This window comes from Aricia agestis, chromosome 21 (genome assembly GCF_905147365.1).
Source record: "Aricia agestis chromosome 21, ilAriAges1.1, whole genome shotgun sequence".
Classification (NCBI taxonomy): Eukaryota; Metazoa; Arthropoda; class Insecta; order Lepidoptera; family Lycaenidae; genus Aricia; species Aricia agestis.
This window is the reverse complement of record NC_056426.1, coordinates 8,713,727-8,728,708: the sequence shown is the minus strand read 5'-3', so window position 1 is coordinate 8,728,708 and position 14,982 is coordinate 8,713,727. Positions and strand designations below refer to the sequence as shown.

At 37.8% G+C, this 14,982-nt stretch overlaps 2 protein-coding genes across 5 annotated transcripts in view; one reads left to right on the top strand and one right to left on the bottom strand.

Moving 5' to 3' along the window:
* LOC121737647 (erythroid differentiation-related factor 1) overlaps positions 1-2,162 on the top strand; it is a 34,310-nt gene extending 32,148 nt beyond the window's left edge. The window contains exon 19 of the mRNA XM_042129306.1: positions 1,622-2,162. Within this exon, the coding sequence (XP_041985240.1) occupies positions 1,622-2,010 (389 nt within the window). The 3' untranslated portion in view covers positions 2,011-2,162. The remainder of the gene's footprint in view (positions 1-1,621) is intronic.
* Positions 2,163-5,901: 3,739 nt separating this feature from the next.
* The window catches only part of LOC121737805 (facilitated trehalose transporter Tret1), a 39,738-nt gene continuing 30,657 nt past the window's right edge, over positions 5,902-14,982 (bottom strand). For 2 of the 4 annotated variants that reach the window (XM_042129510.1, XM_042129509.1), the window contains exons 3-11: positions 13,889-14,056; positions 13,084-13,286; positions 12,383-12,569; positions 10,357-10,478; positions 9,328-9,501; positions 8,905-8,997; positions 8,277-8,503; positions 7,820-7,969; positions 5,902-6,026 (exon numbers count right to left, since the gene is read on the bottom strand). In XM_042129510.1, coding sequence (XP_041985444.1) covers positions 6,002-6,026; positions 7,820-7,969; positions 8,277-8,503; positions 8,905-8,997; positions 9,328-9,501; positions 10,357-10,478; positions 12,383-12,569; positions 13,084-13,286; positions 13,889-14,056 — 1,349 coding nt within the window. In that variant the 3' untranslated portion in view covers positions 5,902-6,001. Of the gene's footprint in view, positions 6,027-7,819; positions 7,970-8,276; positions 8,504-8,904; positions 8,998-9,327; positions 9,502-10,356; positions 10,479-12,382; positions 12,570-13,083; positions 13,287-13,745; positions 13,822-13,888; positions 14,057-14,982 lie in introns of those variants that run through there. The other 2 variants (XM_042129511.1, XM_042129513.1) reach the window with 2 other exon arrangements.

Genomic DNA, 14,982 nt, shown 5'->3' with positions numbered 1-14,982 from the left:
TATTATTATTATTATTATTAAATCCAGCCTGCATTGTAGCTGTGTACCAAATTTAAAAGGCTGTAGACGCTGTGGTTCAATCTCTTAATACCCTGTATTTAACAGAACTAAGTGATAAATGATAATACTTGAGCGTGCGAATGGGTCCCCTACATAGAGTTTATTGTGAAAGTAGCAGCGCTGAAAGAGTAACTTTTTTTAACTTTTATATAGGAAAATTCATGACGGACGGGCCATAAAAATGCCAATAAAATTACTCTTTCAGCGCTGCTATTTTCACAGTGTATAATAATAATAATAACTCCCACACCGGTTTCGGTGACGGTGGCCGTGACGGTTTCATTGAAACGTTGACGACTGGCGAGAGATCAGGCATCAGACAATCCAGATTTCACTGTGTACTCTATACAAGGTGTAACAAAACTAAGTGATAATACTTTAGGGTGTGTATGTGTTCCTTGTAGAGGGTTCACTGTGAAAGTGGCAGCGCTGAAAGACCATTTTTTTCACTTTTGTATGGGCAAGGCAAGCGCCCCAGCGTCACGAGTTTCCCCATACAAAAGTGAAAAAAAATTTGGTCTTTCAGCGCTGCCACTTTCACAGTGAACCCTCTACAAGGAACCCATACACACCCTGAAGTATTATCACTTGGTTACACCATGTACTTTTGCATTAACGCGATGCGGGCGGTTTCACGGCGGTCGGTAGGCGACTTCACGGCGTCTTGGATACTTTTAGGTCGGTATAAATAGTCAGTAGTTAAGATGCGACCCGGTCTCAAGACGCGGTTCGGTTCTGTGATTGGTCCAAATTTTGATAGCCAACCAATCACAGAGCCTGAACCGTGTCTTGAGACCGAGATGCATCTTGAGTACTGACTATTTATACCGGCCTTAGAGAGCCACGTGAATTCGCCGCGTGTTCGCCGCGAGCAAGTCGCTACTGTGATAAGATCCTTAAAGCCACATAATAAAAGCCACATGTAAATATAGTTATAATGTTTGATATAAATCAAATCACGTGTTGCCACGTTACACCGTCTGGGTGTAACGTGGCAACACAAATTAGATAGAAAACTACAATATTTACTTCAGTAGTAAATATAGCTTAAATGGTCGTTTTATTCTAAGAACATTCATACATTTTATTTACTCATGAATGAATGGTAGATAAACTAATAAAGTTAAAATATAATGTGTTTGAAAAGCTCAGATGGGTACATATTACATTGACGGCCTCTGTGGCTCAGTGGATGAGCGTGTGGCGGCTCAAACCGGGGGTCGCGGCTTCGAATCCCGCCTACGTAAAATTTTCAATGTTCCTGGGTCATGGTTGTGTATTAAATATGTGCCACTTTTCGTAGTAATTTTATAACTGAAGAACGGGCTCACCTATTCAAACCAAATATTTAGGCTTGGTTCGGACTATTCTGTACATGGCTAATGTGAGGTTTGTCTGCAATCGGTCGGGTGGTTCTTTATTTATCACATTTTAGTAACAAATTAATTCAATAAACGGTGGATCAGTTACTTACCACGGGGCCAGACTGACGTGGTGTTAAGCGTCCACAGATATTATTACTATTTATTACTTTGACTCATAATAACAATTTTCATTCCAGTGACACCGAATCTCAAGCTGAAATCTCAGCAAGACGCGATCGACCTGCTTCGACAGTCGCAGTCCATCATGAAGATGATGAAAGACCGAGATCCAGAAGACCAGAAAGACCAGAATGACCAGAAACCAGAGGAAGCGGAGGAGGTAGGTATAAGAAATGAACATAGTCTACTAAGCCTCTTCGAGAATAGACTACATTTTATCCTCAAAAGTGTCATCCAATACTGCAGATCTAAAGCCAACAAAGATTATGACAGAATGACAGAGATGTACAAAAAGTTGTATTCTGCCAGTCTGAAGATTAAGAAGGATGATGATATAGGCGTGTATGCGGGTAGCATATATGACAGTTTGGTAGCTATGGACGAAATCAGTAAAGAGTTTGACTAGTCAGTAATAATAACATAGATTAATAGTTTTGGGTCGAATAGCTACACTGGATTGACAACGTGGCTTTACAAAATATTTTGATATGATTGTCCATTAATCAAGTGAGTAAAGAGGCTGTATTTTTTTGTATATTTAACGTATTTAGTAACTTATAACTATAGTTTGTGCGTTTTATGATGATATGCGTGACACATTATAATTGACAATAGTATGTTAGTTACCTAACAAAAATTAATCGATAATTTAAAAATATCGAATCACTTCGTAAAGGAATTGCAATCGAAATTATCGATTTCGTACTGACATTTCAGTGGAGCCGGCGATTTAAGATGGCCGCCCTTTTTTATCGATTTGATTTCGATTCAACAGAGTCAATCTCTATTGACATAAGTTCCGTTTCATGCATCTGACATTTTTCAAATGTTTTCGTAACAATAATTTTATACTCCTATTTCACAGTTAATATTTATAATTTTATACTCGTATTAATAAGTTAGCATTTAGCAACTTTTCATTTTTATTCATTTACAATTATAGGAAACATTTGTTTTTGTAGATATAGGGGCGAGGCCGATTATTTTGGTTCAAACAATACTCTAAAAATATATTTACAATTAAACATAAAAAAAGGTAAGAAAATAGCTTAAAATATACAATCCGCCTTGGAAGAGGTGCACCTTAACTGTCGTTGTAGCAGTAAGTATGGCAGATTTGAAGATAAATCGGATATGTTATGAACCCTTATATAAATGGCTGTAACCTCATCTAATTCTTATAGTATTTTAAGATAACTTTCTTTATAAACTTTTAAAATCAAATGAATCGTTAGAAACATCAATTTTGCCCCACTTCTTAAACGTCACCAATAAAACCCATTTATTATTACTAGAGATCGCCCAATGGCCGAAATTCGACCTTAGTTACAACGACATTAGGACGACTACCTATATTTTGTAAAAAATATTAACTTTTTTTTTTCAACTCTTGTCTCTGGGACTTAGCTGATCTCAGACTGGCCGTGTAAGCATTGTCTAATAGTATTTTAGATTAAAATACTATTAGACAATGCTTAAGTTTATATATATTGTTTATAGTCTGTCAAGAAAGTCATGACAGGCGGGAAAATGTTCTAAGGTAATCACGCTTATAAGGTGTATTTTTTTCTTTGTATTTTCACAGAGAACGCTTATTACATTTTAAATATTGTCATCTTGCACATTTTTATCTCGAATTAATAAAGTTCTCATATTTTTTATTTTCTTTAAAAAAATTCCTGCCTGTCATGACTTTCTTGACAGACTATAAACAATAATATATAAACTTTTTTAATGTAACATTATGACATAGAATTGACAGAATGCATTTTTTGTGCGACGGGATAGCGATGGACGTTGCAATGATGCCATACTTATTTAGTCACTTCAATAAAATAATATGGGCGAAATCGGAAATACTTTATATGGCAAAACAACGTTTGCCGGGACAGCTAGTTTAATATAAATATTAAAAATAATATAGTATTGTATTGTACGAACACCTTAACAATTATTCGTCACTTTAAACGCTACTGTGACGCTACGCTACGCTTTTTTCTTCTGCGTCATATCAGCAAAAATTGGCGACCTCACCCATGGAATATAATTTATTACATTTTGATTTTTTTTGTTTTCTTGTAAAAAAAACCCGTAACAAGGAATATGAAAACTGTCACCCATATCATCTTAAAACGCACAAACTATAGCCTAACAAAAAAAGTTTACGTGATTAATGGACGGTCCCATGTTTTATAGAGGTATGATTGACTGTACAGACCTACGATATTTTGGAGCGTGGATGATATTGTCATGTAGGTGTGGATGAAAAATGTCTCTCACTTAAATTGACATGCTTTCTGTCATTAGCATAATTATTCACATCACATGCAAAATTATACTTAAATGATATGGACAGGATTTTAAAGTGTACCGAGTAAATTAAAAAATCTAAATTGTCATTTTACAAAATGGCGGTTTTAGTAATGTCAAATCTTTTTCGTAAGATATAATTTCCGGAGGTTCCGGGGGAGACTCCGGAACGAAGAGAGTCACGTCGCCGGCAAAATGTGACAGTGTTAGTTTTTAAGTATATATAAAATATGTATGTTAGTTTTAAGGTATTTATTATATAATTATATGTATGTTAGATTTAAGGTATTTGTTATATGGGCCTCTGATGCCGAATCAAATGATTTGATTTGATAATTTAAGAATAAAGTGCGAGACTGATCTTTGAAAAATGTGAATACATGATACAGTGTCATCGAAATGTAATATATTTATATTGTTTTCAAATTGTTGTTTTATTATGTCAAAAAATGGCCAATTTCTGCATAATCTAATTCTAATTTAGCTCGTATTAAGTTTGAAGGGGGAGTGTGTTACTTTTGACAAACATTTTCAATTGATTGAAGGTTTTAAATTAAACAACCTTTTAAAATATAATTAAGGTAAGTTTGTTACAAAATAGTTTTTTTTGTACTGTCAGTAAGAACGTCAAAGAACATTTTTTTATTAAAATTATACCACCGTCGGGCCTATAATAATATTTTTTTTATTTAATAAGGTGAGTTAAAAGGGTAAGAGTACAGGGTAAGAAAAATTCTTTGTTATAAATATACTTTATTCAAAACACATTACAGACTAAGTAAACATATTTACAATAAGAATATAATTTACTATCACAACTCACGACATCTATCTTTGTGCTTTGGTACTTTAAGACTTTGGAAGACTTAAAACTAAAACATAAAAGTTTTTAAAATATAATTTCATTTTGAACACTTCTAAAAAAATTGACAGTTTTGTATACAAAAATATGTGAAAAAACTGTCAATATATTTTTTATTGGGTTTTAGCCATCGTACTTAGTGATTTGTTCAATATTATAAGTACCTAAAATTTGAGTACCAATTTTCATTTATAAATTATTTGTTCTAGACACCATTTCATTTTCAAAACGCGCCAAATATATAGAAATCAATAATGATTTCAAACGTGTTGTCTACTATAGGTCTGCCAGAATCTGATGGCAAATTTTGATGGCATAATTTCAAAAAATATCCTTGATCATTGGATAAATTTTTATATTTGCATGTTTCACACACATAATCAACCGTTAGGGAAAAAAAGGATCAAAATGTTTTATTCCAATTGTCCCGGTATTGCTAGAGTCAATTTATTTTCTCACTTTTTGCCATCAGATCCTGGTAGACCTATAGTAACTTTTCTTTCTAAACGCTTAAAGCAATTTTGTGATAATCCTCTAAAATATATACATTCATTTTGACATTCAGTATTTTTGGTCACACAAAAATTCTAAAAAACACACTTTGAGTGTTAAAATTGTACTATCAAAAATATACATAAACTTTATGATTATCGTAAGTATAAAATAACAATCGTAATTCGAATTAAATTCGGTTTTAAGACTCTGTAACCTGACAGGAACTATTCTTAAAATCTTAATACAGTATAAATATAACACACTTTATTATGGCTATTTTCGTGACCGCTGTCTTAAATAAAAAGGGGGATTCTGTATAAGGGGGAGTGTGTTACATAGGACTTGGTAAACTTTTAATAAAATAAATACTAAATACGTATTTGAATAATTTACAAAATAAGGCACTTTGTTTCAATTCTTTTATATTAAAGCTATTTATTTACTAATATAAATAAAAACGGAATTCAGCTGTCGATATTAGTAACATACTCCCCCCATCGAAATTTTCACCCCTATATTTTGGTGGGATTTATTTTTGTATTATAAAGGGTTATAGCGGTCACATTTATGATATTTAACAAAAAGGGGGATTAAGTAGATGTTATTATACAAAATCCCCCTTTTTAAGTAAACGTAGCTTACAATAAATAGGTACAAAACATTGGTCCCTTAACTCGTATTTTGAATACTCTTAGTAGTATGGCAGCTGACTTGTTATTCTTGGGCTGACTTACGCCTTGCCGGACTTCACTTTTCTGAAAAAAAAAAACTACATTATTACTAGAACTGGCGATAGCCATTATACATGGATGATTTAATGACGTCTTTTTGTTTATTGCGATATCAAATTGCATTTGATTGGAATCATCGATCTAATCACCACTTCGTCCTCATTAGAATAAAAAGAATAAACGAAGAGATTCAAGTGTGTAAAGTCGTAAAACGAGTGCACAGTTTTTGCAGAGTAAAAAGAAGTAACGAGTAGGCCGACTCAGAAAAGATCTCGAAATTTATACGTTTGACGTAGTACGTCATATCGGCCGGCGCGCGCAGTACTAATGCTTTGTGAAACATGTTGAAACCATAAAGTTAATATACCTAGCGGAATAGAGCAACAATCTCGAGCTGTCAAACGAAGCCGAAATTGGTTTTCATCTGTGTGAAAAATATGTGTACGTATACACTAAAATCGGGGAATTCACTACCGGGCTGCCCGCGGGCCGCCCAGTCTGGCACAAGTCTGCCGCTTGTCTCTATTGAACACACACAGAACAGGCAAGTCAGTCGAATAGATAGAGGGCTGCAGCACGGCCGTGAACTCATGGACTCAATCTTCTTTGTAACAAATGATAGATCAGCATCGGCATTGATTTCTTTGGATTTTTCAATAAGTTCGCTGTATTAGCGGCATTACGTAGATCGGTGTTCATGTATTCCTTGCTTTTAACTTTCTACAAACAAGGATACGACCGGTAAATGGAAATAAACGAATGTCAAAATTGTTTTTGTTCCTTCGTTCCTAAGTGTTTGTATTGTTTACAATAATATGTTTTAAAATATTTTAATATTTTAAGTGCACTCCAGTCGCTCTCCAAGGCGCAAATGACAACGGGCCGCCTGTCGCGACCATTCATGTACAGACTTGCCCGTGCCCGTGCGGGAAAAATGCGATTTCGCGGGCAGGCTGCGGGCACTGGCCAACGGGCATGTCTGTGCCCGTATCTAGGAATCCACGAGCAGACATGCGACAGACCTGCCCGTGACGGGCGGCCCGTAGCGGGCGGCCCGGTAGTCAATTCCCCGCTTTACACAAGCATGATTGAACATGAATTCTATGAGATTAAATTGCCAACGTGCGGCACGTGCCGACTGGACGTCAAAAAAAGAGTGCTGCTGTCATGTATCACACGTCTCTTTTTACCACGCAGTGTTACTGATAGTGACATCTCTCTTGCTCAGGCCTTTGTTTCTCTATTCCGCTAGGTATATTAACTTTATGGTTGAAACTTGGAAGTGACAGTTGCGCCCAACTCGCGTATCGCCCGTTTGTTTGAAGTCGAGGTACTCCTTAGTTCTGTCTACTCTGCCATAAAGATGTAAATATCTATAGACGCCTCTCATCATGTCTAGCCCCGTAATATCTGAAGGACTTGTTGATTTACCTAAGCATTTATTGGAATTTTTACAATCTCTAAGGGCCAAACCATCGCCGTATAACCTCAAAGCTTTTGATAACTTTCAAACTTCATAATTGAAGACGTGAATGAAAGAACACGATACGTAATATTTTGTAACATACGGAAATTTACTCATTTTTCTCCTATAATTTGAACAAACCTTGTAACTTATCTACTTCATCACCTGGCTTATATATTACCTATACCCGCTACCTTTATATTAAATAATTTTTTCGTTGCTGAAGTCTCCATTTATGTAAAAAAGCGGCAATTTTTTTGAATTGAAAATGACTGAACGACGAGAACGACGTCCGTCGCACCCGCATCGTGTTGACTTGTCTATGATAATTACACTCAAACATTTCACTCACCCTCCACCGAGTTCCTCCTGAATCTCCTGGAAGCTCTTGCCCTTGGTCTCCGGCACCACGAACAGGACAAAGAAGAAGGAACACACGCAGCACACGCAGAAGATGAAGAAGCCGAGGTACATCAGCTCTTCCGGGATCATGGGGAACAGCCTGGTAGAGGGAATTTGAGATAATGTTACAACAAATCAATACTAATGTTATAAATGCGAAAGTGTGTCTGTACGTCTGTTACCTCTCCACGCCTTTGCTGAAATTTGGAAGAAGAAGATAAGGTATTATCAGTTACCACTGTTTTGTTACACCTTGTACACGACAAAAAAGAGGGGCGTTATAAGTTTGACATGTCGATCTGTCTGTGTGTCTGTTCGGCATCGTAGCATCCAAACCGAGAGCTGACATACAGACACTTCGAACTTATAACTCCCCTCTTTTTTGTAGGCTTAGCAAAAATACTCACATAGTCACAATGAAAGACAGAATCCAGCAGAATGCTGTCACGATCGGTGACGCGGCAGTCTTCACCTCAATAGGGAACAGCTCGCTCATTATAGCCCAGGGTAGAGGTCCCAGACCCCAGCAGTACGTGATGATGAAGAGCACCAGAGCCAGGATCGGCAAGAAACTGATGCTGTCCACAATGTCGCTGCCCTGACTCTTGAGGATGAAGAACATGCCGAGGAGAGCCTGGGGGATAATGAATGTTAAATAAGTATAAAAGAAGCTTGGATGGAAAGATCAAATACTGACAGTGAAGTAAGTGTGGAAATTTTCTTAATAAGCAGTGTCTAAACACACTAGACCGAAGTTACGCGGCGTAAATTCCGCATGATTACATTCGCAATGTCAAACGCATACAAAATACGGACGGAACGCGATGGAATAGGTATTCATCGGTAATTTAAAATACATTGCGGGCGTAATCATGCGGATTTTACGCCGCGTAACATCGGCCTTGTGTTTAGACACTTAAACTTAAATACGTTCCGCCAAACGTATCGCTTAAAGGTTTATTGCAACGTCGTTTGGCGTTGCAACGCATTTTTTAGTTAGTCAATTCCAAGGAAGTTCATGGTTTAATGACTCACCAAACCAACAGCAGTTCCGCAGGTCGAGATGAGCAGCAGGATCCTGCGACCGAGCCGGTCTACCGCGAACGGTGTGATGGCTGATGCTACCACCTACACAAAACATCAATACGTGATTAATCGTTTAGCACCATAATAAAACGAAGTCTGCAGTCATTGCATCAAATAATCGTTTTTTTAACAAGTGTGAAATTTCAAATTTAATATCAGAAATGTTTAAGGGTCGAGGCGGCATTTTTGAAGTTATTCTTGAACACAACAGTGAGAAGGAATACTTTTGGCAAATAGTAATGTCAAAAATATCGGGGCCGAATTTGATGACCATTTCCTTGTGTTCAGTTTGTAACAGTTTATTTCAAGAAGAATCTATTAAACAGATTTACAAAGGACGTCTGTCGGGACCGCTAGTGCCCAATAAAATACCTGAACAGCACCGATGATGATGGTGGCGATGTCAGCGATGTCCAAACCGGACGACTCGAAGATGACAGTCATGTAGAAGAGCACGGCGTTGATGCCGCACAGCTGCTGTGCCATCACGAGAGTGCACGAGATGTAAAAAGCCTTGAAGTTGCTGCCTTTGAACACGTCGCTCAGCTGGAAGAAAGAGTTAGATTAGAGACTATAGAAGTAGTTGGAAAAGAGATGTTTGAAAATCTTTGGTATGGTGAAGGGATTTTTAAGAAAGGCCATGCTCTGCGGTCCGTGATGTTGGATTAAAGCAAGATTATCGTGGTTCATTGTGAAGTGTTTCTGTTAAAAAAAATTGTGTGTGATATATTTAATTTACGGCCTACCAAACTTTAAGTAACTGTAAGTGCTAAATTGCTCCCCCCCCCACCCTCCCCCGGAAGATAAAATAAAATGGCTGAAATCCTGGGTACGCCCATGTGCTCAGTATGACATACGGTTTTGCTCGATCGAGCAATAACGTCAAACAAAACCCGCAGCTCGGGATTTCCTCCACACATCATTGCTCGATAGTTTTATTCTAAATCGATATATTTAATTCCATCGCTCGATGCGAGCCTTCGAGCTGTGAGATTTGCGGTCCACACAGTAATTATTACTCGATTTGGAGTAAAACTATCGAGCAAAATGATCCATGCAACCTAGCACTAGCACGGCCACCAGTAGAATTGCGAAAGTATGGACAAACTGTGGAGATAAACTTAAGGTAGCGTTCCAAACTTTTTTCGTTCCCAAAAATGCAATTAAAATGCCACTTTATGACAGACTATAGTCCTAAAAATCAAATAATATCCTACTCTATGACATATACTATAGTCTGCCATAAAGTGGCATTTTAATTGAATTTTGTCGGTCGCGATTGGCCGCGGTAAAGATCGGAACGGCACCTTTACTTTATGTCCACAGTTTGTCTATACTTTCGCATTTCTACTGGTGGCCGTGCTAGGGCTACTGGTGCTGCAATTGAAACAATCTACTCACAGTAGCAGTCTTCTCCAAAGACGCGTCAACATCAGCGGCGATCATACTGAGCTCGGCCTCGACACCGGCGCGTGATCTACCGCGGATCTTCATCAGACTCTCGGCTGCCGCGTCGCGGTTACCTGATGATGAGAGATTAATGGTAAATTGATTAATCATCAAGTTGCTTGCTGATGAAACAACAGTCAATGACAGAACTAAAGAACACAAAAACAGATTGATCGTTAAAGAGGATTATGTTTACAAAACTTTAAATAGAATAAAACATAATGTAGTAGCTAATCTAATAACGTAAATAATCGAATAGTAAAATCTTTATCTAAAACAAAAATTTCAGTATTAAGTGCCTCAGAATTTTCATGATCACATATTTTAAGATAAATGCGGAAGAGAATGTTTGCAACATATTTATTACTTATTGGATTTGGCCAAGATTTTAGCAATGTATTGATGTATACAATAATCCCCCCTTTTGGCGTTACTCCAAGTTGCAAGTTTACATAAGATAAGCTGCGCAAGATCATCCAGTGTTAAATTGCCAATCTAGAATCAGAATTATTACTAAGTGCTTAGGTACTTAAAGATAAATGTACTTTAGGAAAATACCTGGCAAAATCGTTAGGATTGAGTGATGATTAGTTAACCTTTTGTTATTTTTTAAGCTTAGTTTAAAATGATGCTATAATGTCTTTGGCTCTTAGAGGTTTTTCATATACAGTGTGTAACAAAAATAAGTGATAATACTGTAGGGTGTGTACGTGTTCCTTGTAGAGAGTTCACTGTGAAAGTAGCCGCGCTTAAAGACAATTTTTTTTTCACCTTTGTATGGGCAAGGGCCCGAGCGTCACGAGTTCCCCATACAAAAGTAAAAAAAAAATTTGGTCTTTCAGTGCTGCTACTTTCACAGTGAACTCTCTACAAGGAACACGTACACACCCTAAAGTATTATCATTAATTTTTGTTACATTATGTATATCAAGTATCAACACATTTTTCAAAAGTAAAATGTTCTTTTTAGGTCATTATCAAAAAAAGTTGTTTCCTAGCCATCGCCTATCACTTATCAGAGGTTTTTATGCTAATCAGCTCTCTTAATTAATTTTTAATCAAAAATCAGTTTTCAGCAATTCTGATAGATAATTACTAACCAATTTGTCTACTATCGACTAGAAAGTCTCATCATGGATGGGCATGAAATATAATAGATATACCTAATACCTATGTCCAATTAATAGACGTATTAACTCCTTACAAGATCTTTTGTTTCTCACTTATGACATGGTCCATAAAAAATAAAAATATTACGGGATCCTCTCCTTAATATTTTTGCCACCATGCCATGAGTGGAGAACTTAGGACATCTAGGCTACGAATAATAAAAACTAAGGAAGAGGAACTGCGTCAAAATTTATTCTGCGAGTCTACAGAATGTACTCCGAATATATGCATACTTTATGGATGTATTTGGTACACAATTTTGTGTATTTATAGAAGGGACAATGTCAACCAAAGGCTTTTTTTTTAATGAAATAAGGGGGCAAACGAGCAAACGGGTCACTTGATGGAAAGCAACTTCCGTCGCCCATGGACACTCGCAGCATCAGAAGAGCTGCAGGTGCGTTGCCGGCCTTTTAAGAGGGAATAGGATAATAGGGGAGGGTAGGGATGGGAAGGGAAGGGAAGGGAAAAGGGGAGGATAGGGAAGAGAATTGGGCCTCCGGTAAAGTCACTCACTCGGCGAAACACAGCGCAAGCGCTGTTTCACGCCGGTTTTCTGCGAGAACGTGGTATTTCTCCGGTCGAGCCGGCCCATTCGTGCCGAAGCATGGCTCTCCCACGTATAAAATATTATTTCGTGATTGTTAGTGTTTCACAGCTATTGTCATATTTCAGTATGCGAAAAGGAACCAAATCAAAACGGTTAAAGTATTGGAGTTACGTTTCCTTAGTTTTTTTTAATTCGTAGCATCTAGGGAACCTCTTCTTCGTCTGTCTAAAACTCGGGCCATGCATCAGATCATCATACCTTTAAGCAAGTAGTAAGTGGGTGTCTCTGGCATGAAGAAGAATAGCACAGCAGCCACCACCACCACTCCCAAGCCGAGGAAAGCCACCACGTTGTAGGGCGCATAAGGCCCGACGCCGTACACGAAGAGGAAACCAAAGGTGATGAAGAGCTGGAGGAACGAGCCGAGAGCGCCTCGGGAGTCCGTCTAGAATTTTTAAATTGGTCATAGAAACAAAAATCGCTTGTTTATTAGTAAGTTGTTAAAAAAAGTTATTGTAGTGCAGTGAAATCCCAGGTTGTGCCACTACGGACTAAGGAGTAGTTAAAAACTGCTTACATAACCATCTTACTTATTTCAGATTAAACTTTATAACATGACTTAGGGACTTGCAGATTCTACGAGGAGGAGGACGAGACACCTATACACCTCCTTGACTGTCCTGCTCTACTACAGAGCAGAAACAGGCACCTTGGTCGCTACGAATACTCATCCACAGAGGAAATTCGTGGCACCAACCCCAACCACATCGATAATAATATTATCTAGTAAATGGGTAAGTGATATGTCTAAATATGTAAAGTCTGTCTGTCTGTTCACACTACAACAACAGAACGATTTGATGAATTTTCTATAAACCCTTTGAGATTTCCAAAAAGCATAGGAACGTTTTTGTCCCGGAATAACAATTTGCGGTCAATTTTAGTTTAAAATCACTTACCGTAGCAATCTCAGCGCAGTACATAGGTCCGATAGTGAACAGCATCCCGACAGCAATACCCCAGCACACTCTGCCGATGTACAGCAGCCACATGGAGGTGCCAATGATGACTAGCACCCAGCCCACCACTAGGGGGATGAATGACGCCAGCAGCCCCCATTTCCGACCCACGTTGGACGAGAGGAAACCACCGATGAAAGGTCCTGATGGTAAGTTTTTTTAGTTGTTGTGTGAATAAAGGAGTTTTGTTGGTAAAAGTTTAACGCTAAAAGTTTAATAATAGATACATGTTTTTGTAGTATGTTTGACAAGAATAAATTAATGTGTCTGAAAATAAACCAAAGTAAGTTGGTCTCTTGAATTTTTTGTACTGTCATTATTCTACAAAAAAAAGGGGGAGTGGGCTGTGGGGCTAAAAAACTGACTACACTCCAATAAGAGAGCTAGTCTCCCCCGGATATAAAAAGGGGATTACAACTGAATAACGATCATCAACTTGATTCCATTTCTACTAGTCACTTCATTCGTTAAGGGGGATTTGCAAGTTGTAATCCCATATTTAGTAAGCAGTCTAGTGACTTTTAACAGCGTCGATATCTGTTAGGATATCTAGTATAGATTTGGGGGGATTTCATTACATATAGTCAGGGGAGTATACATACCTAAAATAGCCCCAATATTTAATACGGATCCCATCCACGCGATCTCGTTGCTGCTAGCTGTTCCATACTAGGGGGAATTTGTACCCACCATGTTTAATAGGCAGAGGAGTTCAGCACTATCGCAGGGGAGTGTAATAACTTACCTAAAATAGCGCCAATATTCAGCACGGAGCCCATCCACGCAATCTCGTTGCTGCTAGCCGGTCCATTGGTGAGGGGAGATTCGTCTGTCCTGTTGGGGTTTGACAGTAGGGGGCTGATGGGGGACGTCCACCCCATGCAGTACCCCGTTGAGGCGATCGCGAGGTTGGCTGTGAAAATATATTATTGTGTAATTATTGATGGGTATTAGGCATTTATAATCGTTTATGTAAAGTACAAGTTTACTAAATAAAGAAAATTGGCGTGGTAAAGGCTAAAAAATACTTGTGGCACTCGGAGAATGCCGCGGTAAAGCTATTGCTTAGCATTTTTTTATCAATTTATGCAATTATAATTCGCATAAGTCCATAGCAGTACGTCAAAGCCGCACCGCTGTGCCGGTCGGGACTCGGGGGTGTTTGGTTTTTTTCGTTACGGAATTTCTTCATTCATTCGCCGCGCTCAAAAAGCTATGCAATATGTTGAAATTTTTTTTACTAATAGTTGCTACTTATTCTCAAATCATATTTAAATAATATTTTACTATGCCTTGTACTATGGACTCTCAAACTTTCTTTCATCTGGTAGGTACCCGTTTAATTCTCTTCTCACTCTCCTGTCGATTTCGACCAAGTCCTAATCTACTTTTAGAGCAAATTATTAAACCATTTCTAATGCTAAGTACTCACATACGGTTTTGCTCGATAGTTTTACTCCAAATCGAGCTATAACCAGCGCGTGGACCGCAAAACTCACAGCTCGAAGGCTCGCTTCGAGCCGGCTCGATGGAAATATGTCAAATATATGTTTATTTCCTTCGATTCGGAGTAAAACTATCGAGCAAAACCGTATGTGAGTACTTAGCATAAGAAAGATGATGTAAATTTTGAATTTGTAGACATTTTTTATGTCTGCTTATTTTATAACATTTTTATGTTGTTATGACCAGTTTTTTTTACACATTTTACGATAACGTAATTTTTATGACGCTCACAACAATGGCATCTAATGGAGGTGTTGTTAGAATAGTTTATGTAATTACACTCCCCGCAAAAACCATCAAATCACTGTGACAATAACATTTAGTTCAGCGGCT